The 23,989-nt window shown below is 39.3% G+C and overlaps 2 protein-coding genes across 3 annotated transcripts; one reads left to right on the top strand and one right to left on the bottom strand.

The window, feature by feature from the left end:
- Positions 1-1,151: 1,151 nt before the first annotated feature.
- naaladl1 (N-acetylated alpha-linked acidic dipeptidase like 1) lies at positions 1,152-13,646 on the bottom strand. Of its 2 annotated transcripts, none has more exons than XM_030737716.1 (19): positions 13,528-13,646; positions 10,232-10,404; positions 9,803-9,924; positions 8,436-8,555; positions 6,937-7,129; positions 6,729-6,822; positions 6,531-6,635; positions 6,180-6,265; positions 5,978-6,097; positions 5,809-5,894; positions 5,616-5,679; positions 5,202-5,269; positions 4,613-4,701; positions 3,910-4,003; positions 3,705-3,786; positions 3,282-3,455; positions 2,989-3,076; positions 2,793-2,885; positions 1,152-2,174 (listed from the first exon to the last, which is right to left on the bottom strand). In XM_030737716.1, exons 2-19 carry the CDS (start codon positions 10,380-10,382, stop codon positions 1,991-1,993), a joined length of 2,013 nt encoding a protein of 670 aa, XP_030593576.1. In that variant the 5' UTR covers positions 10,383-10,404; positions 13,528-13,646; the 3' UTR covers positions 1,152-1,990. The 2 variants fall into 2 exon arrangements, with proteins under 2 accessions (XP_030593576.1, XP_030593574.1); XM_030737714.1 differs by lacking the exon at positions 13,528-13,646 and adding an exon at positions 10,643-11,002.
- On the top strand, positions 12,854-22,526 carry erap1b (endoplasmic reticulum aminopeptidase 1b). Its single transcript, XM_030737713.1, has 19 exons — positions 12,854-13,207; positions 13,539-14,049; positions 14,362-14,500; positions 15,822-15,956; positions 16,139-16,259; positions 16,510-16,664; positions 16,917-17,030; positions 17,237-17,368; positions 17,615-17,746; positions 18,031-18,114; positions 18,242-18,399; positions 18,562-18,641; positions 18,711-18,894; positions 18,984-19,140; positions 19,637-19,821; positions 19,909-20,070; positions 20,174-20,314; positions 20,709-20,790; positions 21,017-22,526. The coding sequence occupies exons 1-19, from the start codon at positions 13,171-13,173 to the stop codon at positions 21,185-21,187; spliced, it is 2,880 nt and encodes a 959-aa protein (XP_030593573.1). The 5' UTR covers positions 12,854-13,170; the 3' UTR covers positions 21,188-22,526.
- Positions 22,527-23,989: the final 1,463 nt, after the last annotated feature.

Below are 23,989 nucleotides of genomic sequence, written 5' to 3'. Positions count from 1 at the left end.
AGCTGCCAAAAGGTCACAAAAGAAAGCCTGGGGATAGTTATTCCATCCATTTGAATCCAACTGTTGCAAGCTGTTTACTATCCTGCATGAGAGACTTCTTTAAGCTGCGATGTGCTGAGTGGCTAAAAACAGACTGCCTTTGCTGTTCTGAGCAGCTCTGCAAATATTAAAGTCAAACCCTGTGAATACTAAGCCATTCACACAGCACTGCTAAAGGGGAAGAAAAATCCATGACCCTTAAGTATTCCCCTGCTAAAAATACTGAGGAACATCTATATATATATCACCAACAAAACAAACAGTCATTCCTGAAATACACTGGTTGTAATGTGGGAAGAAAAAAAATATGCAGTAATCCTGAACCTTGTTCAGGAAAACATTCAGTGTCCCTCAGCTAAACAGGTTATTTTCCTGCTTCCACCCTTCCGTTGTCAATAAATAGGTTAAAAACTAGCATAACAGGCAGACTGGCTGTTGTGCACATGTTGCTTTGAAGGCATCTTTAAACCTTCAAAACAGCTAAATTATATTTACCTTCATGTAAATTACAGCAAAGCAATTCAAGAATATTCAAATCAAATTAGGGCACTTTCTTTCACTGCCTTGGGGTGTTTGTTTTTAGGAGAATTATTATTTAAAATAATTAAACCCACCCACCTCATTCATCTAAAAGCTTACTACAACCCCACCAGCATGTTTCTACTAAATGGGTGTGATTAACACTGTTTGACCATTTGACTCTATTCTTTTCTAAGAGGTTTTATTGCTTTTCTTTTTTTGTTGAACACATTTTCTTCATTTATTTATTAATTTTTTTACTGTACATGATTATATAGGTTAAACTAAACCGTAAGACAAATCTGTATAAGTACCTCTTCAGCTTATTTGACTGGGCTTGTCATATTAGTCTTTGTCCAGGTGTCGAAGCATTTTCGACCCCTGCTGGCAGGAGCCAGTACTGCAGCTCCCCTGACAGGCCGGCAGTATGCCTACAGCATGACGTGCACACAGGTTATTTTTCATTGACATGGAGTTTATCAGTGATGTTAAAATTCAAACTTAACCATATATGGACAACTTCAGCATTTTATTTGTTTATGTTGCAACTGCACTGTGGGTACAAATAATTTTACCTCTCAGATAGTCATTGCTCCATACGCCAGCACACCATCCAATACCTCCAGTGGATTATGTGTGGGTTTTTTTTTTTTTTTTAAATCCATTTATTGGTGCTTAACTGCTTTTCCTAATTATGAGACAGTCAAGCAGCTCAGGGGTACAACCTCTTACAAATGATAAAGTGTTGGCACATGCTGATTACATATATTCAGTTATTATTGTTGTGAAAACATTGCTGAAAATTTGTATGAGGGGGGAAAAAATGTCACCATATGCTTAAGACCCAAAAATTCTTTCCCAAAAGCAAATAAAATGTCAAATGTTCTTTAAAATTAAATTCTATCATATTAGAAACATTGAAAAACTTGTTTAGATGTGTCCAAACTTAGGGACAAGACCTAAATTTCTATCAGTAGTAGTCTTGACGTTCACAAATAAATATAAACTGACAAAATACAAATGGCACTAAATTGAACATTACTAAAAATAAAAGAAATCAAAGCCATCTTTGCCTTTATGACCAGAATGGGAAAAATTAAAAACAAATTTGAATTCTTTATATACTTATTGTTGTTCAGTCGTGTCCCACAGAGGACACCCACAATCAAAAACAAAACCAAGCCCTATTAAGAACAGCTGGTGTGGTTAATCTTTTGTGAATTACCTTTATTAACGATGTGCATGAAAATATTTTCATCCACTTAAGAAAAATAGACGATATCATTTGCTTTTTACTGATGAGCTTTGTTGCATGGTTTCCAAATCCCCTTATGTAGTATCATTCATACGTAGTCTCTTTTTATTGGCTTGCTGACTGCAAATCGTTGTCTTTGATTAAATTCCCGAGGTAGTGCAGCTCCTTGCTCCCAGCTTACATCTGCATGTCATCAGTCAGTGTGCTGGCGGCACGCAGTATGGCTTGGCTTAATACTGACAGGTGGTAGTGAACTTTGTCCCAGTCACTGGCCTGTTCTGATGACTCAGCGTTGGCAAAGGCATCAGCTAGGCCCGGGAAGGTTGATTTGCCAGCACTACTCGAGGCCCAGATAACATGCCTGTGTAACAATAAAATAAAGATTGGCACAATAGTGATATTAGCTGTGTACCTTAGTTCCAGTCAAGCAAATCATTTTCATCATACACCTGGTACTGTATCTCTTGTCAAAAGACTACTAAATGCAACGAGCAACAGAGTGTGAGAGCAACTGGCCTAGATTTGACTCACTGGCACTGTGGAAACATCATTATGGATGCTGTTTCATTCTATGCATTTACATCCTGCGCATTGTTCAGTAGTTTCTCACAGTGTCCCCCTTGCACCAGACATGTGGTCCTGCTGTATTCTGCGATCACTATTACTCCTTTCACTACAGGTTTAATGACTGTGCCAGCCCCAGCGGCTCCAAGAGACTTTTCTTGTGACTTAGATTATTCTGGTCCTGCAGGCACACCTTCCTTCTTGAGCCCAGATGTTTTACTTAAGACAATAGGTGTAACCGTGGTAATCATGTCCTGATTAACATGTTTTAGGATGAGCATTAACAGTGGGACTTCAGCAACACCCGCAGTCTTTCTACTCTCACTGTGTACAGTATCCTGTATGATACAGAAGACTCCAGTAGGCACTATAATTTTATTTGTCCTAAACCCACAGAACTGGGCCACATTCTTACCTGTATGCATATTTATCTGGGAAAGCCAGAGGGTCCAAGAAAGCTCGGTCCAGCAGCATGAGTTGGTCATTGATCCATCTCACTTTAAGCGGCCTGAAAAAAAAAGAGACACGGTGAAAGAAAGACGTCTGGAATTAATTCCTGTTTGGATCGATGTGAATATGTCTGTGCGCGTATGTAGTGTGTGTGCACCTACATTTCATTTGCCAGGTCTGAACTTTGAATCACCTTCTCCAAAGCCAAAACGGCAGCACGAAAACTGGTCACTGCATGTTTTAGGGGTTCTGAGACAAGACAGAGATCATTGCAGTCTCCCAGTAATGATTTCATTAGGATGAGACACAGATCCATGTTTTCGTACAAGGAGCATTTGTGACACTGTCAAACAGTATCATTATAGTATATGATGTGTTACCTTGAAATTTCAGCGTGTTTTTGCTTGCTACAGTGTTCTTCCCCTGCGTCTCTAAAAAGATCTCCTGTACTTACCCATTGAGATGTTCACAGCTTTAAGTTTCTCCTCGTATAGGTTCACGGCAGTTTTGAGGTATTCCTCCAGGCTGTCAGCGTAGTCAGTGCAGTTTAATGGCAACACCAGGCTGTCAGCCAATCGGATCAGGACATTTCCTGCTGTCCTGGCAACAGCTTGATGACTGACAAAGCCTAAAAGAGAGCAAGAGAGTAGGGTCTGATGTTTTAACAGAGCTATTTGCATTCTTTTCAATCGATAAAGTCTTTAAATGATCAAGTCTGACAACAGAAAAGCCACAAATTAGAAACCATCTGCCTGAGAAATTCAAGGCTTAAGAAAAGAAAAAGGGTTAGGCATGGATTCTTTTATTCTACTCACTATACGAGAAGTAGACTACAAGAAAAAAAAAAAAAGCATAATAATAAAACAGCATTTCTCACCGGGATCGATGTACTTTGAGGCGTAGTCAAAAGTATCATATGCTGTGTGGTATGCAGGGTAAATCCGAGCATTTGTTTTACTCTGCGTGAAGACAAATACACATACCAGAGTTACAATATTATCTGAATGAGCTCAGTCGGGTCCTTCAACGGTCACATTTAACTGTATGTATCTTTAGTGAGTTTATGAGGACATCTTCAGTACCTTGTCATATGTGTATGAAATGTCCATGGACGTGATTCCCAGGTAATGGCTGAAGGGAGCATAATCACTCCCTGCTCCTGTCAGATATCCCATCCTGATGAAGGAAGACAGAAAACATTAAACACCTTTTGTTGTGAGCGTGCTCGATCTCTGCGGGGACACATGCAGTAGAATTAAATATGAACATACAACACAAATCACTACAAAACCCAGTTAAGTTGCATATTGTATAGACTTATTTAATAAGATACTGTCTGTTAAATAATTTAAATGGTTATGATTACATACGACCAACAAAACTGAACAATAAAATCTAATCTTGTATCTCACGCATTATTGTAAAGAAACACATGCAAATTGCACAGGATTGGCCAATCAGAATCTTAGTTGCCTCCTATTGGGTTCTTTACTGAAGAGCATTTTAATAGATTTTGTTAAGGTAGGTTTTCCTTTTTAAGTAGCGGTTTCAGCTCACATTGTCTCACATAATCCAGGATTTTAACAGTGAACCAGCTAACATTATGGTGTCCAATCCACTTGTACTCTATTAAAAACCTAACAAAAGCTCATAGATGATGCATTTAGTTTTTTTTAAACTTTCAAATCGAGACAACAGATTTTGTGTAAAATCCTGGACAGTTGTTCTCCCAAGCTGTAACGTAAGATGTGAAGGAATTAACGAGGCATCGCCGTTGCTTGTTACCTGGGAATTAATCCATGGGTTGGGCTGGTTTTGTTTGTATAATGTAACCAGTTTTCATACACAGACACATCCCGGCCAGGCGCATTGACCTGGAGAACAAAGATCAGAACATCAGTGAAGTGGTAGCGCTGACTAATGAGCCACAGTTCACAGGCTGTTGTGATGTGTGAAGTTAGAAAGAAAGTTGTTGTTATTGGTGGGCTGTATTTCACAAGCTACTGAGAATTAAAATGCAATGAGAAGTCCAGGAGGTCATATCCAAGAGAAATTTATCTTGATTCATTAAAATCTGACCGGCACTCCAGGAGGAGTATGGAGGAGTAAAAAATGGAAAAGTGCCTGTAAAAGCAACCAGTATGACCATGATCTTGAGCACGATTTGGGTGATGACCTGAGGTGATTATTGGGAGCAAATTTGACTAAAATTTAACCAGTACTCTTGGAGGAGTTGTGACTCCTCTGAAGGGACAGATGGTCAGATGGACGTTCACTGGTCCTTTGGCCAGATGAACTAAAAGCCACGTTTCTGAGTGACAAAAGTCTTGGTGTTGTGTAGACAGTAATTTGTTTTTGTTTTTTGTTTTTTTACCTGTTTTGCAGCTTTGAAGATGATATTCTGCACTGATGGCATCCCTGAAGCCCCAAGAGTGGCATTGGCTGAAAAATGCAAAAAATCGATTGTTTTGAAAGAACATCACTACAAAAACATTTTCGAGTTGCAGCATGAATCTCAGGTGTGTTAACACAGCTGTTTACTTCTTATTGAGCACATATAGAAGAATCACGTTTAGGCCTATATATTTTTAACATTTCTTCAAAACTCCAGGAGCAATTTATATTTTTTTTAAACATATTTAAATTTGTAGTAGTTGGCGGTATTTCATGTAACTCCCACAAAAGAACTGAAGGAAAACCTCTGAGCCGTTTATGTTGTACTGGCTGAATGAAATACATTTTTATTCACTTCTGATGCGTAGTACAGGTGGAGTGTGGGGCTTCTTACCAAAGACAGCGATGTCCACATTTATGTAAGCGACACTGCGTTCACTGAGTGCTGTAAAGTATTGCTGGAGGAGAAACAAGGACAAGGTCACGTTTAGAGGATGTAGAAAAAAATGCATTAACTCACTGAAATGACTCAGTTATGACATATTGCTTGGAGTTATGAGCAGTCTTGTGGACAAACTGTAGATCACCTCTGTGTATTCTGTAGATCCAATAAGGCCAAACTCCTCAGCTCCCCAGCTTCCAAAAATAATGGACCTACGAGGCCTCCAAGTGCCTGCAACAGAGAGGCTCACAGTTCAAGTCTTTATCTAGAACTTTAAGCAAACAGTCGTTCATTCCAGCTATGATCCTCCTCACCCTGCTTGACCATCTTGCCCAGCACCCTGGTAATTTCCAGCATGACTGACGTGCCGCTGCTTGGGTCTATGGCACCATGAACCCAGCTGTCCCTGTGGTTGCCATATATCACATACCTGTCTGTGGATATAAACACACCACAGTTGGAGAAATAAACTTCAAAACTGCTGATCTTAAATTGCTGATTCACACTTGGTCTCACCTGGCTCCACACTTCCTCTGATAAAACCCATGACATTAGAGGAGGGTTTCACCTCTTCACGGTTGTAGATGTCCAGTTCCACCTCACTGAAACAGAGGGAAGCATCATGTTTGTATAAATGTAATTAGATATCCCAATGTTAAATGTTTGGCATGAAATTGTAAAGTGAATAAAAAAATATTCAATCTGGCTAGTAATTTAATTTTTACAGCATTTATTCTACATTATCTAATTAAATAATTTAAAAAAGTAGTAAAAGGTGCAACATTACAGCATTACTATACCCTAACATAAAGGGGAAAAAACCTTAAAGTTAGTATTAAAGTTTTTCTTCTTTTTACTCTTGATTACCTGTTATTGAAACTGGATGTACTTTTGAACCCTGGACCGCCATAATTGTAGGTACAGTTGAATCCTCCCTGCCATGAAGGTGGAGCAGGATCTCCATCCAACTCACTGAAATGACCAATGGAAAAATATATGACTACAGTCATAATTGCTTATTTTAGGGTGTATCAATTCCACATGCAGATCACTCTCATCACAAACCAGATTAATTTGTAGGCGTCCTCATATCCGATTGGTTGAATTGGAATAGGAGGGAGGCCTTTAATATCTGAGGGTGGGATTCTGTAGGTTTCCTCTGCAAAATAAATATATTTTTAATTAAACATGATTTGAGGTTCATATATACTGTATGTGTTTGAAGCTATATTGCTTATATAGTATTGGAGCATAGAGAAGTGCAGCTATTAACCTTTGGCAGCCAGGTAAGGTGTGAGCATGTCTCCAAACTGACTTTTGAAGGAACCTCTTTCCACACCAGAAGGCGGCAAGTACCAGGAGTAAGGATATGTCTCATTGATGTCTGACATGAGACCATCATTCATGTCCAAAGGATCTGTGTACACAAGCACACCAGCGACACCATACGGTGCTCCATTGATGGCCTGGATGAGACACATAATTCATTTGGTAAATAACTATTGGTTAATTTACACTTTTATCATTGTTTTTTAAACCTTTGGAAAGGTTTTTAAATGTCATGAAACCTGTTCACTCTAGTTGGCCCCTTGCTGGAACCAGCCTGTACCTGGTAACAATAATGTTAAATAAATAACAGACTCAGGATTTTCAAAGTAATGAAGATATTTAATATGTATTTATCAGTGTGCTTTAACATGAGAGGATGTTTAGAGCATGCTGAGGACCCATAAGTTGAAGCAATCTGTGTTCCTTTTGGAAAAACAAGTCAAAATACACATTTCCAAACAATGTGTAATTTCAGTGTCGTGTTCTACAAATTAAAAGCATTTTTAAGGACAAATCTGTATCTCACTTTTTGTTTTTTTGGTATGTGTTTAAAGTGCTGTATTGCAACTGGAATATTTTTCTGAAGGATTTAATGACCCTTTTTATTGAAAGAAAAAAAAATGAACAGCTTTAAAATAGCATGAGTGTCATGATAATGGAGTGCTGTAAATTAAGAAATGGTGCTATAAATGAAAGTACAGTACTGTAAATAAATATAAAGCAAAAGTACTTTAAATAAAACAATATAAAATAATAATACTGTAAATGAGATTAAAGTAGAAGTTCTATAATGGACATTACAGTAGTACTCTAAATGGAAATACAGTAAAAACACCTTAAAGGACATTAGAGTAATATTAAATTAAATGATATTATTGTAAAAAAAAAATACTATAAAGGAAATGTGTATTCTGTAATCATTACTGTTATACTGTAAATGGAAAAAACAGTGAAAGTACCATAAACCTGTATCAATACTTTGCATCCATGATTTACTAAATACTAATTTTGGGGCTTCCGCCTCATTCACTGTGTTTTAAATAATGATAAATAGCTGCAAACTTGTATGAAAAGTGCTATATACATAAAGTTTTGATTAATTGATTTGATTGACCTGCAGTGGGCGGCTTTAATCTTTGGCTTCAGTTTATTTAGCTCACATGCTGCCAGCTTCAGTGCTGTGATTATAAGTTGGTTTACATTTATTAGACTGCAGATCACTCATATTGTGATAGATTTTTTTAGTGTTAAAATAAAATGCTGCATTCGCAGAACAGTGTTGATGTAAATTAGATGAAAAAAAAATGACACTAAAGTAGTGAAAGATCTCAAGCATACTTTACCCTTTTGTTGTTCAGATGTTTATCTCTATAAAATGTAACCAAAAACATTTGTGATTGAAGTGTACAAATCAGAGACTGAATGACGCATTCTTTAACTCACTTTATCTGCTCTTCCTACTCCACCGTATTTGGTGATGGCAATGGTTCCACTGAGATCCATAGTGCGGTTCAGTTCGCTGTAGTCGCTTGGCTTCCCCTGATTGGCATAAACTAATTTCCCCTAAAACCACCAGAAGGACAAACAGTCTGTAAACAACAAAAACTGAAAAAAAGTGAACTGATATGAAGAAAATGTGATTTAAATCTTTTTGTAACTACATCTTAAAGCATCTCACCCATCTTTTAAATCTTTTAAATCATCTTTTTAAATGTATGTTCATGTTATGGTTTGATGTTTATCTTAATTTTGCCCTTTTCTCTTTCACAGGAACTTTGGCTTTCTTTTTGCTGCCACCTTCAGCTGCAGCTTGTTCCCCTGCCCGTATTTTGTATAATTTTTGAAAAAAGTTTTTTTTTTTTTTTTTTTTTTATTGCTGTGTGTGTTGCAATTTTGTTCTGCATTGCACACACATAAAACTTTACAGATTCATAAAGTGAATCGAGCTATGACAGGTTATCTTCCTTATCAGAGCCTCGTTTTTCATTCAAACTTTATTATGGCCCTGAGATAGATGAACAATGACACATATCTGCTCATTTTAACAGATTGGCTGTTGATGTTTTACAAACTCAGTTTACATAATAACTTTATTAGCACTTGGCAAGACATTTAAAATTTTTTTAGCCTTGAAGTTGCAGATGTTGGGAAATTTATGCCACCAATAAACAAGAAGTATTGCTTAATTCGAGAAGAGTGACTGCTTTTGTGAATTTTTTTTAATTTTTTTTTTTTTCCCAACAGTAAATCCCATCCATTTTACACCTGGGTGTGTTCCTCATTCCCTGTTTTCACATAAACATACTGTACATGAACTGAACCACCCCCAACTCTGGTACTTTTATTGCACCACTATTTAATCATTTTTTAGCATCTTTCATGGAAATTGCAGTCACGTAACTGCAATGATTAAAGTTACACTTTGTCTTGACAGTATGTCAGTAAGTCTTCAGTGTAAGGCCTCAAAGGTTATAACAAGTAACCTAAATATGACTATCATTTGCTTTTTTTTAATGATTGTTTAAGAAAATTATTGGTCAAAAGTGGTGTATTATGTAAACACAAGGAGTTTCATAGACTCAGTATCTGTGCACAAACATGCAATAAAATACTGGAGTTTTTCTTTCAAGAATATTTTACTGGATTCTTCTATCACTGCTCAACTCTGCTTAGCTAACAAGGATAAAGCAGCTATTTTAAACTCAGTATAGCTGATATTTTTCAGGTTTGTTTTGAGTGATCTACACTGTAGGTATGCAGCACTTACAAATTAAATGTAGTGCTTGATGCATGAGGCTGTAGCTCTTTACCTTCGCGTGTCCTGCTGGGGAGTACGCCGCGTATGGCTGAACCACCTCAGGATCCACTTGGTCCGGAGTGTAAGGCTTCTCTTTTTCTCTCACAGTGTGCAGCACCGTATCGGATGGGCTCACTGAAATGGACAACTCACAGTGAAAGGTGTTGGATACCATGAAACTGGATAGATGAATACCAGTTTTCTTGGTATGATGGATTCAGTATGGACTGTAACTTTCTTAAAAGACAGAAAAATATATACAGTATAGACATAATGTAACGATGTAGGAGTGCCTTAAGGATTTTATCTTCCATGAGATAATCCTGTGGATTTTTTACTGTAAATTTTACTGCACTTAACACACAGCACAACACATAAAGTAAAGCAAAGCTAACTGCACCATCCCCACCTCCATCGAGCATTTTACATGCATTTCACTCACCTACAGTGACCTTATTAGGCTTCTCTGGGTCTGGGAAGGACAGGTAGACCCAGTACTCCTCTCTCCAGGCCTTGTCCAGACCGCTTTCAGGGTCCTGCCATCTCTTAAGCATTAACTTCACTGTCTCCTCATCTCCAGACGTGGTGGCCATATGGGGCACTTTTGTCAGCTCCCTGTGAGGGAAGATGAGAATAAAAATAAGCTTGATTCAGTCATGTGTCATCTATTATACGGTTTAAAAAGAGACATTTTAAAACTTCCATGGCAATTTAGCTTTTGAGAAACCTCACAAATATGAATGTAATGGTGTTAAATGATGCTCTTTGGGCCTCAAAAGAGGTGCTGCTGAGATTTTAGCACTAAATAAATAAAAAGCACAGCTGTGTGACTAACAGAGTCTCTTCAACTGACCTCAGGTTGTTCTCAATCTGGGTGTTGTCCACCTCAGACAAGAACTTCTCAACGAGGCTCTCATCCACATCCCGCGCCACATCTTTCACCCACGATGGCGCAGCGGTGCCACGCTTGCCAGTACCAAAGTGGCCAATAAGGATACCTACGGCGAGCATGACAGCACCGCACACAATCCCAATCACCACCTGTTTTATCATTCTCCTCCCTGAGATGAGACCCTCAAGTAGTTCAACCTTCTCTCTGGACCTGAATCCTGACAGTGAGCCTTCCCCGAAGAATTTTTTTTGGGCCTGTGAGCTGTTTATGAATCCAGGCTTATGTAAGAGAGTATTGTTGCATCTGATTCCTGAATGTGATGACAGTGGAGCCAGAGGAGTCACCTCCCACAAGACATAGTCATTGTAAAGTTTACTCATTAATGTTTGCAGATTTGATGGACTTTATCCCTTCATGTGTGTGAGGGGCTGAAAATCCATTTATTTTCATTGTTTACACACTTTTTGCTTTTCTCTTGCTTTCTTTTTCTTCTCTTTAATTCTGAATAATTTCTTAATTTCAAGCGAGTTTTTGATTCAGGGAGTGGTTTATGAAAAAAAATTGTTCTAATAACTTAAAGAATAACAAGACAAACAAACAAAATATATCACTGCTAAATGAGAAACAACTAAAAACATTATTTCCAAACAGGATCCAGTGTGGAAAGTATTTTAGTATAGTATGTTCTAATATTCTGAGTATGCAAGATATCAGAGACTTTTTGCCTGTGCCTATAAATAATGAAGTATGCTCATAGATCTTGTGAGATGAAGTTGAGTCATTTTGTAAGAGCACTAAATGAACACAGTCTTTGCAGGGCTAATGGCCTCCATGCATGACTTCCTCTTATTTTCTGTGCATGATGAGAGCACTCCAAAAAAGGAACCTGAAAGAATCAATTTGATACGGAGAACAAATGTGACAAAAAAAGAAAAAAATCTACCACTGATGTACTTGGATAGCTTGGACTTTGTTGCTTGGGACTATTTTAAACTTGAGCCTTTGGCGTATTTTTGTTTTATTGTAGAAGAATGTGATTCATGAAATTGCTTGCTTTGTTTCTCAGCTGATTTTTAACAATACCATATTCATGAAGCCAAACTGTCAAATTTAAAAACAGTTTCATTTTATAGAGCTTTCAAATGTTCAAGCAACAAAGACAAAATTCTCCTCTGATGTACTTTTAATCTGATTGATATTCACTTTGCTTCAAGTCCAATAAAAATATATCTTTTAAATCTGTGTAAGTCTGAACTGCTTTTAAATAAATAAATGTGGGCCAAATATAAGTCGATATTCTTTAAATATAAACATTTTCATGCAACATATGTGCTAAACATGAGTGTGCACCCAAATGCAAGACAGGCAGATATGAGCTTAAATTAACTTTAATGCTGAGTTCTTCCACAAAATACTTAGGGAAGCAGAACAGCAGCAAAAAATCCAAAATCCGAGAAGCACCAGAAAAGCAGGGAACAAAGGAACACGCACCCATGAGGGGACAACAATAAAGGACACAGGAAGACTGAGGCAATATAAACACAAGTATACACAGAGGGACGCACAACTTTCCACATGCTATCTCTGACTCAAGACAATACTGTATAACTCATAAACATTTATCTCAGATAGTGAATAGCCTGCAAAGTCGTCTTATCTGAGCTAATTTTGGTATTTATGACTCATTTACTTTACTGGTAAATGTTAAGTTGAACCAGACAAATCCTGAAAGTCACAAAGGGCTTGAAATGTGTTACAGCAAGTTTTGTGTTTGCCAGATGTGGCGCAGATCCCAAAATACATCTGGCATCTGGCTTATATGAAGTGGTTCTGTGGCTAAGTTAAGCAGCCAGATTTGGCCTGTGTAATATGACTGTAACTGCAGAACTGCAGATCAAGGTCACATTTGAGTCAAACATGCACTGTTTGCTACCTGAAAGTGATCCTCACTGAATATCGATTTGTACTGTTTTTTTTTTGTTTTTTTTTTGCTGGAAAGAAATAATCGTCACTTTATTTAATGTCAGCTCAATAGTAAAATCTATCATAACGAGGACCAACTTTAGACTGGAACCACAGAGGCACAGAATCACCTTTATTCAAAGCAATGTCTCCCTCTAGTGGTTAAATAAATCTACTGCGGGCTTTGTAAACACGGAAGTTCCTGATTCCTTCCATTTCCTTCTCAGAGTCATTGTTGCTCTTGCATTTGTCCTATTTAATTATCATGGTAGAGTAATATAATGAATAACTTAAAAATCTATTGCACCCGAACTGTTTGATAAGAAAAAAAATGGGCAGTGTGTTTTTATAACTCATAGTTCCTGGAATATGTGTATAAGATGCAGACATGACAAGTCACCATGAATTTAAGAATCTTCCAGGCACAGTTACAGAGGTGTAGTTTAAAGTAGCTTCACTGACACATTTCCTCCGGCTTCTCCCAGCATGCAATTCCCCCTTTTTTTATGTTTCACTTTCATTTTTGAATGATTTCTGCTGAAACCACGCGCAGGAGACGACGCGGTAAGTAAGCAATTTTTGACATATAGCGCAAATAATTTTTAAAAAAAATAGTAAGAATATAAGCTAATATGTTTTATGGCTTCTGAAAACATGACTGGTTTTTATTGTGATTCTTGATTATAAATGAATCAGTGTGTGCGAAATCGAAAGTAATGCTTTTCCCGGTCCTTTATCATGTTCGTGCAGTTTTATAAAGTGCCTGCAGTACTTAAAAAACAAAAAACAAAAAAGAAAACAACGCAGCTATCACCGAGGTATTTGATATTTAGTGATATAACACTACAAGTAAACAGAGAAATGCTGAAATTGTTTTATGTTACCTCTATTTCAGGTCCTGCTTGTATTGTCACCATGTTAGTGGCTCCTTTCCTGCTGGTGCTTTTCATTCCCTTTTCTCCCTCATCTGGAGCACAGTTACCAAACCAGGGTAAGGCCAAAGACCTCCCTATAGCCACCAATGGTCAGCCCTTCCCCTGGGACCGAATGAGACTCCCCCAAACCGTCACACCAGTCCACTATGACTTAAGTCTACACCCCAACCTGACCACCCTCGACTTCACTGGTGTTGTTCGTATTGAGCTGGATGTCCATGAAGATACCAACACTGTGATTCTCCATGCTAAGCAAATAAAGATATCCAGTGTGCACCTCCTGGCACCTGAAGGTATTAAGCCCCTGCAGGTGTTGGAGTATCCTCGCTTCCATCAGCTCGCCTTGCTGTCAGATTCAGTGCTGACCAAAGGGAGGAAGTATGAGGTTCAGCTGGCGTTTGCCGCCAACCTGTCCGACAGTTTCCACGGTTTCTACAAGAGCAGCTACCGCACAAGCAGTGGGGAGGTCAGGTAAGACCATGAAGCTTTTTTTTTTTTTTACCATTGCTAAACTACACTTGTGACAATTAAATTAATGAAACAAATGAAGAAGATCATGATTTCATTGGTTATTCTAGGATATTAAACTAAAATCTTCCTTTTTGGAACATAAAAACAAAGAGTTTATGGTAAAATTTAGTCCAAATTTAGAATTAGCAATATCATCATTGCCAGTAAAAGCTGAAATTTCACAAAGAAAAAAAGATAATAATTATTTGTTGCTTAAAAATCCTTATTAATCCACTTTAATCCACATTCATTTGTGCCCAATTAAATTTTCAGAGTCCTGGCATCCACACAGTTTGAAGCAACTTTTGCTCGTGGAGCCTTCCCATGCTTTGATGAACCCGCCTTCAAAGCCAACTTCACCATACAGATTATCCGAGAGCCACGCCACATAGCCATATCCAACATGCCAAAGGTAAACGTAGATTCACCCATAGATGCCCTGATGCCAGTTTATTTTAAGCACAAATAAGTCATTATGAGTATTACAAATTTATTTAAAAGAACTACATAGAGAACTGCATATATAGCTATATATGCACACTATCTGCAACATTGATGATGTCATAAACTGGCTCAGAGTAGGTGACAAGGAGGGAGTCCACACAAGAGTTTTACTTAAATGAAAGGTTATTTATTAAACATAACCTGACCAAGAGACAAACATCAGCGATGGGTTGATGCAAGGTGAAGTGGAAGAGAGAGACTGAGCACTTCTTCTGGGCTATCTTCTCTAGCCTGGAAGACACAGGTGAGCTGCCTTAGCCGGCAATCCTTCCATACCAGCCAATTATCAGAACAGCCAGGACTTTCTTGACAGTGGGAGGGTCATCAGTGCCCCGCTGCCCTCTTAAAAATCAAGGTTCCAGCTTCACATTGGAAATTAACCTGAAAAATCAAATCAAAAATGCAACATTAAAACATCCCCATTTATTAAAATGGCTACCACACAACCTGGCACATCAAACAAGCTGACACCCATACCAGTTATGCCTCGCCACATAGTTAAACCATGACTCCTTTAAAGGCTGGAAACTTATGAGACAAATACACTGGTGAAGAACCAGGCACATGCTCCCCAGTCCTAATTATTCTCTGTAGATTAATCTCAACCCTAGTCTTCAGACAGATATTTGTGGTGGGTTCTTACCAATGCACCAGAGGCAAGAGATTAAAACATTAATTAAAATACCAATTCCACCAGCACCAAAAGCAGGCAGAAACTGGCAACTTTCTAAAAATTAGGGAAATGATCCCAAGACATTGACTTTAGCCACATTCTCTGCCACACTAAAGAGAAACTTGGTTGGTCTCCTATTCCGATCAACCACTACGAGAGGGGATGTGTGGCTCAAAAAGACTCACGTGGTTATACTCACCTAAAAAGACATGAAACCTTGAATAACATGGGTTTGAAGGCCAAGCAAAAACCACAGAACAATTCAAATTGAATGTGACCAATCCAAACTAATAGTATCTTATGTGGAACTCTCTGAGATATTGGTCACAATGCTAAATACCATAGCTACTTTAGGTTTTACTCAAAAAGCAGTTCAGCCCAGCTAAGCATTTAGCAAACCACAAGCTAAATTAGCTATAGACACTGACTCAACTTTAATCTTATCAACGGGTCTAAAAATCCCGGATGAACCCCCATTTGTCATGAACTCCCTCCTTGTCACCTACTGAGCCAGTTTGTGACAGTTGACCTCTACTTTCTTTTCTTCATTTCTCAGGTCAAAACAGTGGAGTTGCCAGGCGGTTTGCTTGAGGATCACTTCGACACCACTGTAAAAATGAGCACCTACCTGGTTGCCTACATTGTGTCGGACTTTGCATCTGTGAGCAAGATGACCCAGCATGGTGTCAAGGTGAGAGGCACAACAGATGCTTTTTATCTTCTTATTGAAACTATAGATACTTTTTTAGAAAGTAGTTTGAATAAAATACAGTATAGAGGTACTGTATATCTCTACACGCTATACAGCATAAAAAGCTGTGCATTTAACTGAGAAATCTCAGCATGCTTGTTCTTTACTGTGATTCCTATCAGATTTCAGTCTATGCTGTTCCTGAGAAGATTGACCAGACAGCCTTTGCGCTGGATGCTGCTGTCAAGCTGTTGGACTTCTACGATGACTATTTTGACATTCCTTACCCGCTTCCCAAACAGGGTCAGTGGAAATCACTGGAAATCAAATTTAAATGCAGGCGGCTCACATTGCAAGTGTTCTGTTCAAACAAAATAGAACATTTAACTCTTCTTAAATGCATCTGTGCTAAAATTGGAGCATAAACAATGGAGGCGTGTTTGGAAGAATATTTAAACAGCAATATGAGTTAGTGCATGTTTCAGAGGAGAGCTTAAGCTATACCTAGTTGGATGTGAGGTGCAACTGAGTGCTTAATTTTTTCCCCTTGCAGACCTGGCTGCTATCCCTGACTTCCAGTCAGGTGCAATGGAGAACTGGGGACTGACCACATACAGAGAGACCGGCCTCCTCTTTGACCCTGAAAAGTCATCGGCTTCTGACAAACTGGGCATCACCAAGGTCATCGCCCATGAACTTGCACATCAGGTAGCTGCAGTCCTTTTTTTAAAAAATTTTTTTAATGAAAGTAATGCATTAGGGGAAGCTGATTTAGCGCACTAAGTTGAGCAGGCAGTCCACATGCCATAAAGCTAATGCAGAGTTTTGGTTTTGAGTGTAACATGTGCAGTAGATACAGGTCTGTTCGACCTTTCAGTCTTAGTGAAGTGTAACAGTACTAAAGTTAAAGGTGAACTTGAATGTTTAATGCTGTTCTCATATGTTTTCCTCCTTGTCCAGTGGTTTGGAAACCTGGTGACGATGGAGTGGTGGAATGACTTGTGGCTCAATGAGGGTTTCGCCAAGTTCATGGAGTTTATTTCCCTCGACATCACTTACCCAGAACTGCACGTGGTGAGACTTAAAAATGTATTTAGAACTGAGTGATCCAGGACCTGCTGGAGCATACAGATCAGTCTCCATTTGTGCTGATTTTTTCTAGCTCTTCATTTTTGTCTCTCGTTTTAAAGTTAGAAATTATTTACTAACATAACCAGAAAGACACTGGATTAAACTGCAGAGATGTACATAAAGATGACTCCATCCTCTCATTCTTCCAGGATGACTTCTTCTTGGCAAAATGTTTTGAGGCTATGGAAGTAGACTCCCTTAGCTCCTCCCACCCAGTCTCCACCCCTGTGGAAAACCCCACGCAGATCCAGGAGATGTTCGATGATGTGTCATATGACAAGGTTAGGCTTATTCTGTCAGAGGATCACCTGTTTTATTCTCTTTCATGTTGATGTACTTGCATACAATATTGAAACTAACGATCATCTTAGCATTTCATCATGAGGTAAATTCAGTAAGATTTATTGTTCCCAAAGCTGAACCCAAACTGTGCAGTTGGAACAAAACGCTTAAATACAGGTGGACTTATTCAAGGACTTTGTATTTTGTATAGTTACTTTTTGAGCATATATCTATTTTTTTTTCAGGGTGCATGTATTCTGAATATGCTGCGGGACTTCCTCACTCCTGAGGCTTTTGAGATTGGCATCGTCCGATACCTGAAGCGCTACAGCTACCAAAACACTGTGAACAGCCACCTGTGGGAGAGCCTGACTGATGTGAGTGGTCTGTGCAACTGTGCCTTTGTTAGTGTGGTCTGTTATTAGAGGACTGATTTTTCATCATTCCTCTGAATCCTGACAATAGTTTTTTCATCAGCACTGCGACAGACTAGCGACCTGTTCAGTATGTACTCTGCCTCTCAGCCTGTGGCAGCTGGGATAGGCTCCAGCCATTCCCCACGATCCTGAATTGGATAAGCGGAAGGCGATGGATGGATGGATGTGTCTTTTTCATCTTGATGATATATTTATCTGCTAAATGTCATTCTTCTCACCATCAGATCTGCAGCTCAGATAATCTGGACGAAGGCCGACTGAAACACATGGAATTCTGCTCCAAACGCAAAACTCAGTCTGGAGCCTCTGTAAGTTGCTTTTTGCTTGGTATCAGCCAAGTTTTCCCAGATATTTCTACAACACTCCTGTTTCTGACACAGTGCAGCAAATGTTACAAATCAGTTTTTATGGTGTGATGTTTGTGTGTATACACAGAAGTGGTACAGTGGTGATGAGCTGGACGTCAGGGCCATCATGGACACCTGGACACTGCAGGAGGGCTTCCCACTGGTCACGGTGGAGGTCAGAGGTCGGGAGGTCAGGCTGAGTCAGGAGCGGTACTTGAAGACAGACAGCCCCTCCCTCACTGAAGGGTAAACTGAGTATTTCCTCATTTACAGCATTAAGCCATGAATTCTGGACAGTTTCGAGAGAATCAGATTCCCTTTCTCACATGTAGCAGGAAATTTGTATAATTGTGTCAGTTTGACAGCTGCTTATCTTTTATATTTTAAATTATAATGTTGTATGGTTAGATTCCTGTGGCAGATTCCGCTGACATACAAGACCAGCGCCTCCAACACCATCCACCGCTTTCTGCTTAAGACAAAGACTGGTGAGTAAAACAACTGTAATGTTTAATTTTAATTCCACAAGCTTCTCTTTACTCTTCTTTCTTGTTCAGATGTCCTGTACCTGCCAGAGGAGGTAGACTGGGTGAAGTTCAACGTGGACATGAGTGGCTACTACATGGTTCATTATGCAGGCGAGGGGTGGAACTCTATTATCAAGCTGTTGCACCACAATCACACAGCCTTGAGCGGCAATGATCGTGCCAGCCTCATCCACAATGTCTTCCAGCTTGTCAGGTCTAAATTTATCTTATGATACAAGCATGTCTTAGAAAGGGGAAAAGTGTGGCATGATGTTGACTTGAAGTTTGTCTTGTGTCTTTCAGTATAGGGAAGGTGAGGTTGGACACGGCCTTGGAGCTGTCTCTTTACCTGTCCAGAGAGACTGAGATCATGGCTGTGACTCAGGGCTTTGGAGAACTTGTACCTCTTTACAAACTAATGGAAAAGAGAGACATGAAGGTGCTGGAGAATCAGATGAAGGTTAGTTTGCTGGCACATTGCGGCTTGTCTTCACACCTCATACGTGGCTCAGTGACGTAGTGGGAAAGCACTGGCATCTCGTTACCCATGTGCATGTAATCACAAGATGAACAAAATAGGGACCCAAAATCACTTAGAGTTAATCAGCTGACACAGTTGTAACTAAGGTCAGAGTCAGGTCAGGCTTTTCTTGGCTCAGATGGATTTTAGGTTAAAAGTGATTTGCAAGTATTACTGCATACACTAAATGCAGGGAGTCTGTGCTACCTTAAATGTCTGTGCATTTTCCTGTTAATTTCCATCCATGTCCATTGTACTTGTACAATTTATTGTTTAAAGATGTCACTGGTGTTCTAGAAAACTTTTTAGTCCAAACCTCTTTGGAGGGGGGGTCAGAAATTCCTCTTTGCAGGAAAACCCTGAATATACAGGATGCTCAGTAGGTGCAGTTGTGAACTGTTTTCAGTCAGATTTAATGGCTCTTTCTGTTTCTCAGAGCTACATTGTAGATTTGTTCCTGGGGCTGATTGATCAGCAGGAGTGGAGCGACTCTGGTTCCGTGTCTCAGCGAGTGCTGAGGAGTTACCTGCTGCTGTTCGCCTGTGTCAGGGACCATGCTCCGTGTGTGACCAAAGCCACCAAGATCTTTAACCAGTGGAAGGACTCTGATGGCACCATGAGGTTGGGGGTCATAGTCAAAAATAACACAACAGAAATCTTATTTTAGTATGTATAAAGATCTGAACTGAAAACCTTCTTGGTTTTTAGCCTTCCTGTTGATATCACAATGGCTGTGTTTGTGATTGGAGCCCGAACACCAGAGGGATGGGATTTCCTGTTTGAGAAGTACCGCCATTCGCTGCAAATGTCTGTCAAGAGCCGCATGAAGACTGCCATGGCTGTTAGTCCGCTGCAGGACAAGCTAAAGTGGTGTGTAGATTATGGAAAGCAGGACACATCAGCCATTATTAGCTAAAGCTAAGGGGACGTAGTTACCCCTGCTCTCCCTTTGCTGTTCTCTTTCCGTCTGCAGGATGATGGAGCAGAGCCTCAGCGGTGAGATAATGAAGACTCAGGACCTCCCAGATGTGGTCGTCTCTGTCAGCAAGAACCTCCACGGCTACAAGCTGGGCTGGGACTTCCTCAGAGCCAACTGGCACACTCTCATCAAGAAGTCAGTCAGCCCATCACACACTCACGCTTTTATTTTTATATAATTTTTAAGATCCACAATACACAATCAGCCTTATTCTTATCAAACTAGACTACAAAAATGTGTTAAAGCAATATGTCATGATGCCAAGTGATGATAGTTTTGTGCACTTACAATACTTTTGATTAGCCAGGAGAAAGCGCTGCATGTGCCAAGAGAATTCAAATTTATAGCATCGCCTGTAGCATGAACTTTGTTTGTATACAAAAAATTTAGTTTGTTTGTTTGTTTGTTTTTTACAAAATAATTAATTAAATGAAAGGGCTGATATGAAGTAATTCCCTAACAAAATAGGAAATTCTCTAAGTGGTTTAAATAATCTGAAGTGTAGTGTTTGTTTGCTTTGATGCCCCAGGTTTGACCTCGGCTCCAGCACTGTATCATACATGGTGACTGGGGTAACTAACCAGTACTCTACCAGGGAGATGCTAGATGAGGTGCGTATGGCTTTTGTCCTTTTGTTATTGTCTGATTGGCGTGATGCGTGAATGAGCAGAAGTATAGATCTGATTGCTATAAAAAGGGTTAAATTTTTTCATCCTCGTGATTAAAGGGAGATTATTTTTAATAGCTTTCACCTTATATGTTAATTTTCAACCTCTTTGTGGATCTCATTTAAAACCAGTATGTGGATTTAAGTTTCCCTCCGTTGCGCTGCCTCAGGTACGAAGCTTCTTCGGCTCCCTGACCGAGGAGACGGGCTCAGAGATGAGGTGCATCCAGCAGACCTATGAGACCATTGAGGATAACATCCGCTGGATGGACAAAAATCTTCCTCTTCTGCAGGCTTGGCTGGACAAACACAGCCGCCGTGTGGCTCATGAGGATTTGTAGCTTCAGGGGGAAACAAAAAAAATGTCCGTTGTGAATAATTACAAACAGAAACAGAGGTGTGGATTCCAAACACAAAATAGATTATGCTTGATGATGGTAATCAAACATGTTTTTCAGCTCAATTTTGACTTTAATAGAAAAAAAAAACTCCTGACTTAACTTAGATGGTTCATTTTAGTCCCAGAAGTTAGAAAACATCATCTTGCTTTGGGAAAGCTTGTGGGTCATTCTAACCATTATTTAGGACTCCAAAACTGACTGGCCATACAAGTACGTTTTTTTATTTACACCTGTTTAAACTACAGCTGAAAAAAGTGGCAAACAGATGCATTCCAGAGCCAGACATAACTGATTAAGCATTCGAAGGATGTACTCAAAGTAGGCGCAGTTGTCTTGCTCTGTGTCTGAGCACAGCTGTACCCCTTTCCAGTCCCTTGCTCATCTGCCCTACCACTGCATTTAACCAACCATCCCCAGGTACGCTTCAGTTTGCCTCCTCTCTCTGGCTTGCTCATGCTCTCTTACTGTCAAGCACATCTGCTTTTTAAAAATGTGTCTCACAATGAGGTTCATGATTTTATAGATCATGTGGCTTATTAGGGGACTTCTTTCAGAAACAGTGATGCACTGTCCGCACACATGTCTGGATCTCTTACTTAATACAGTGATTTTCATGGAGGCTGCTTATGTTAAAGAAGGATTTGATTTCCATGCATGCATGTTCACTGGTCACATTAGAGTCCAACTGACCAACGTCTGAGGCCCTCACTCTTAAAGCAGGCACAGTATGTTTAACCATTTAACAGTTTAACTGTGCCAGGGAATGTTACTGAGTGATCACAGCGGTCAGATCAACTGGACTTTGTGGGTTAAACGTGCACGGGCATGGTATGAAGCACTGTGTGAGTACACACTACTCAGTGAGTATACGGTCCTTTTAAGATTTAGGATATAACATAAATTTAAATGACCCTTCAGATTCTGTTGTTCTTTGTAAAGTTCTTCTTTGTCCCAAGAAAAGATCTTGGGATTTGTTTCCAAAAAAAGGGAAAAAAAAAATAAAAATCTGAGCAGAGGAGTAGAGACAGTGGCTGAATATTTCTGCTAGTGATGTTTGTGTGTGCTGTCTTTTTGTGCAAGTTTGTGTGTTTTAACTGTGAAGTTTAAAGTAAGTTTTTACTGTATGAAGTCTCTTTATTTTTTCAGATGCAGTGCAGATAAATTAAATGTCATTAACACTCAAGATCACAGCGGTGTATATTTATATCTGATAGTATTTTTCCACAGTTTGCATAAATTTCTAATATTGAAAAGATAAACATCACTCATTCCAACACCACTCATCTGTGTCTCTGTATTTTTTTTTTTTATTTTAATTTATAATCCTGGAAAAACAAAAAAAGCACTGTAAGAAACATTTTGTTATGATGTTTCTTTTATTCAACACAGCAGCAGATATTTCATTTTTATGCTGCTGTTGCTAAAACTGTTGGTTTGAAAAGATAAAGATATGTGTTGGTTGAATTAAATGTTGGGCAAATAAAGTTTGTTTGAACTAATATGCGCTTTTTGTTTTTCTCAGCATTAGTACTAGTAGGGGAAAGTGGAGCAGGATGATTCATGTTTTGAATATTTTTACCCTTAAAAAGCCATTTGAGGGCAAAATTCATTAACTGACTGTGTAGCATCTTGGTTTCTGCTAGCCCAAAGGTGCGGGAACGTTGGACCACTATATGGTTTGGTATCTTCAGGTCTCAGAGACTTTCCTTTGTCAAGTTCTTCCAGTGCCTGCGGTACCAAAGCACCATCATATGGTGCCTGGTCAGTTTTGCATTTATAGTTCCTTGCCATTTGACCTGAAAGTAATAATACACTGATGTACATCTTGAATACTGGCCTACATTATCACATGCATCCATTTCCTAATTTATAATAGTAAAGTGAGTTCAGTGTGTTCAGTCCCAGCTAATGTAACTGCTCTGAAAGTCTTTTGCAGCTCTTCCATCCTCCATTAAATAGTTGGAATAAAGCTTTTAGCCCAAATCATGATGACACAGCACCTGAAGGGAAAAAATGCTCACCAGCTCCTCCCACCAGCTTTATTTATTTATTTGCCAGTGAGGGCGGTGCTTATTACCCAGCAGGAAGAAAAACAAAAATCTGACAAAGGGTAGATGAGCTTATCTGAGCCAATGGCCATCATGTCCCCACACCGCCTTGTGCGTAACTCTGGGAGGAGTTAGCTAAAGTCCAACAGAAGATTTACAAGCCAGTGGTATGGTTAAGATGGTCAAATCTCAAATCTGGCATCTAGGATTGCTCTGGCAGCTAACCATATGACCACACAGTCCAGTTCAGGGATGGGCTGCATGCCCCAATCCAGGAAAAGTGCTAGAAAAGGTGTGCTAAAAAGCCAACGCCAGTCCATTTGCTCCTGAATATTCCCATACACATAACACCTGATTAACCCTTGCCACCTTGAACACTATGACAGCAGGTCTGAATTCGAATTCTTTAGAATCAGACCTGCAGAAAAACAGCTTGAATTTCCAGACAACTGGACAAATTGAACACTGATATTGCAGCTCTTACTGAGATGCGGCTTGCAGATCAGTCTGTGAAAAAGAATACACTTTCTTCTGGACTAGACAACCTTTCAGTGAGCTCACACAATGTAGGTTTTGCTGTTAGGAACAATAACCTGAACTCATGCATTACATCCCCTGTTGGTCAATCTGAGACTCATGCACCTAAACATTGTTTGCAAAGGCCACACAATACACCTTACAGCAGCTTATGCCA

The sequence above is a fragment of the Archocentrus centrarchus genome, chromosome 9 (assembly GCF_007364275.1).
Source record: "Archocentrus centrarchus isolate MPI-CPG fArcCen1 chromosome 9, fArcCen1, whole genome shotgun sequence".
Classification (NCBI taxonomy): domain Eukaryota; kingdom Metazoa; phylum Chordata; class Actinopteri; order Cichliformes; family Cichlidae; genus Archocentrus; species Archocentrus centrarchus.
The sequence above is the reverse complement of the archived record's forward strand: the minus strand, read 5'-3'. Positions and strand labels throughout refer to the sequence as shown.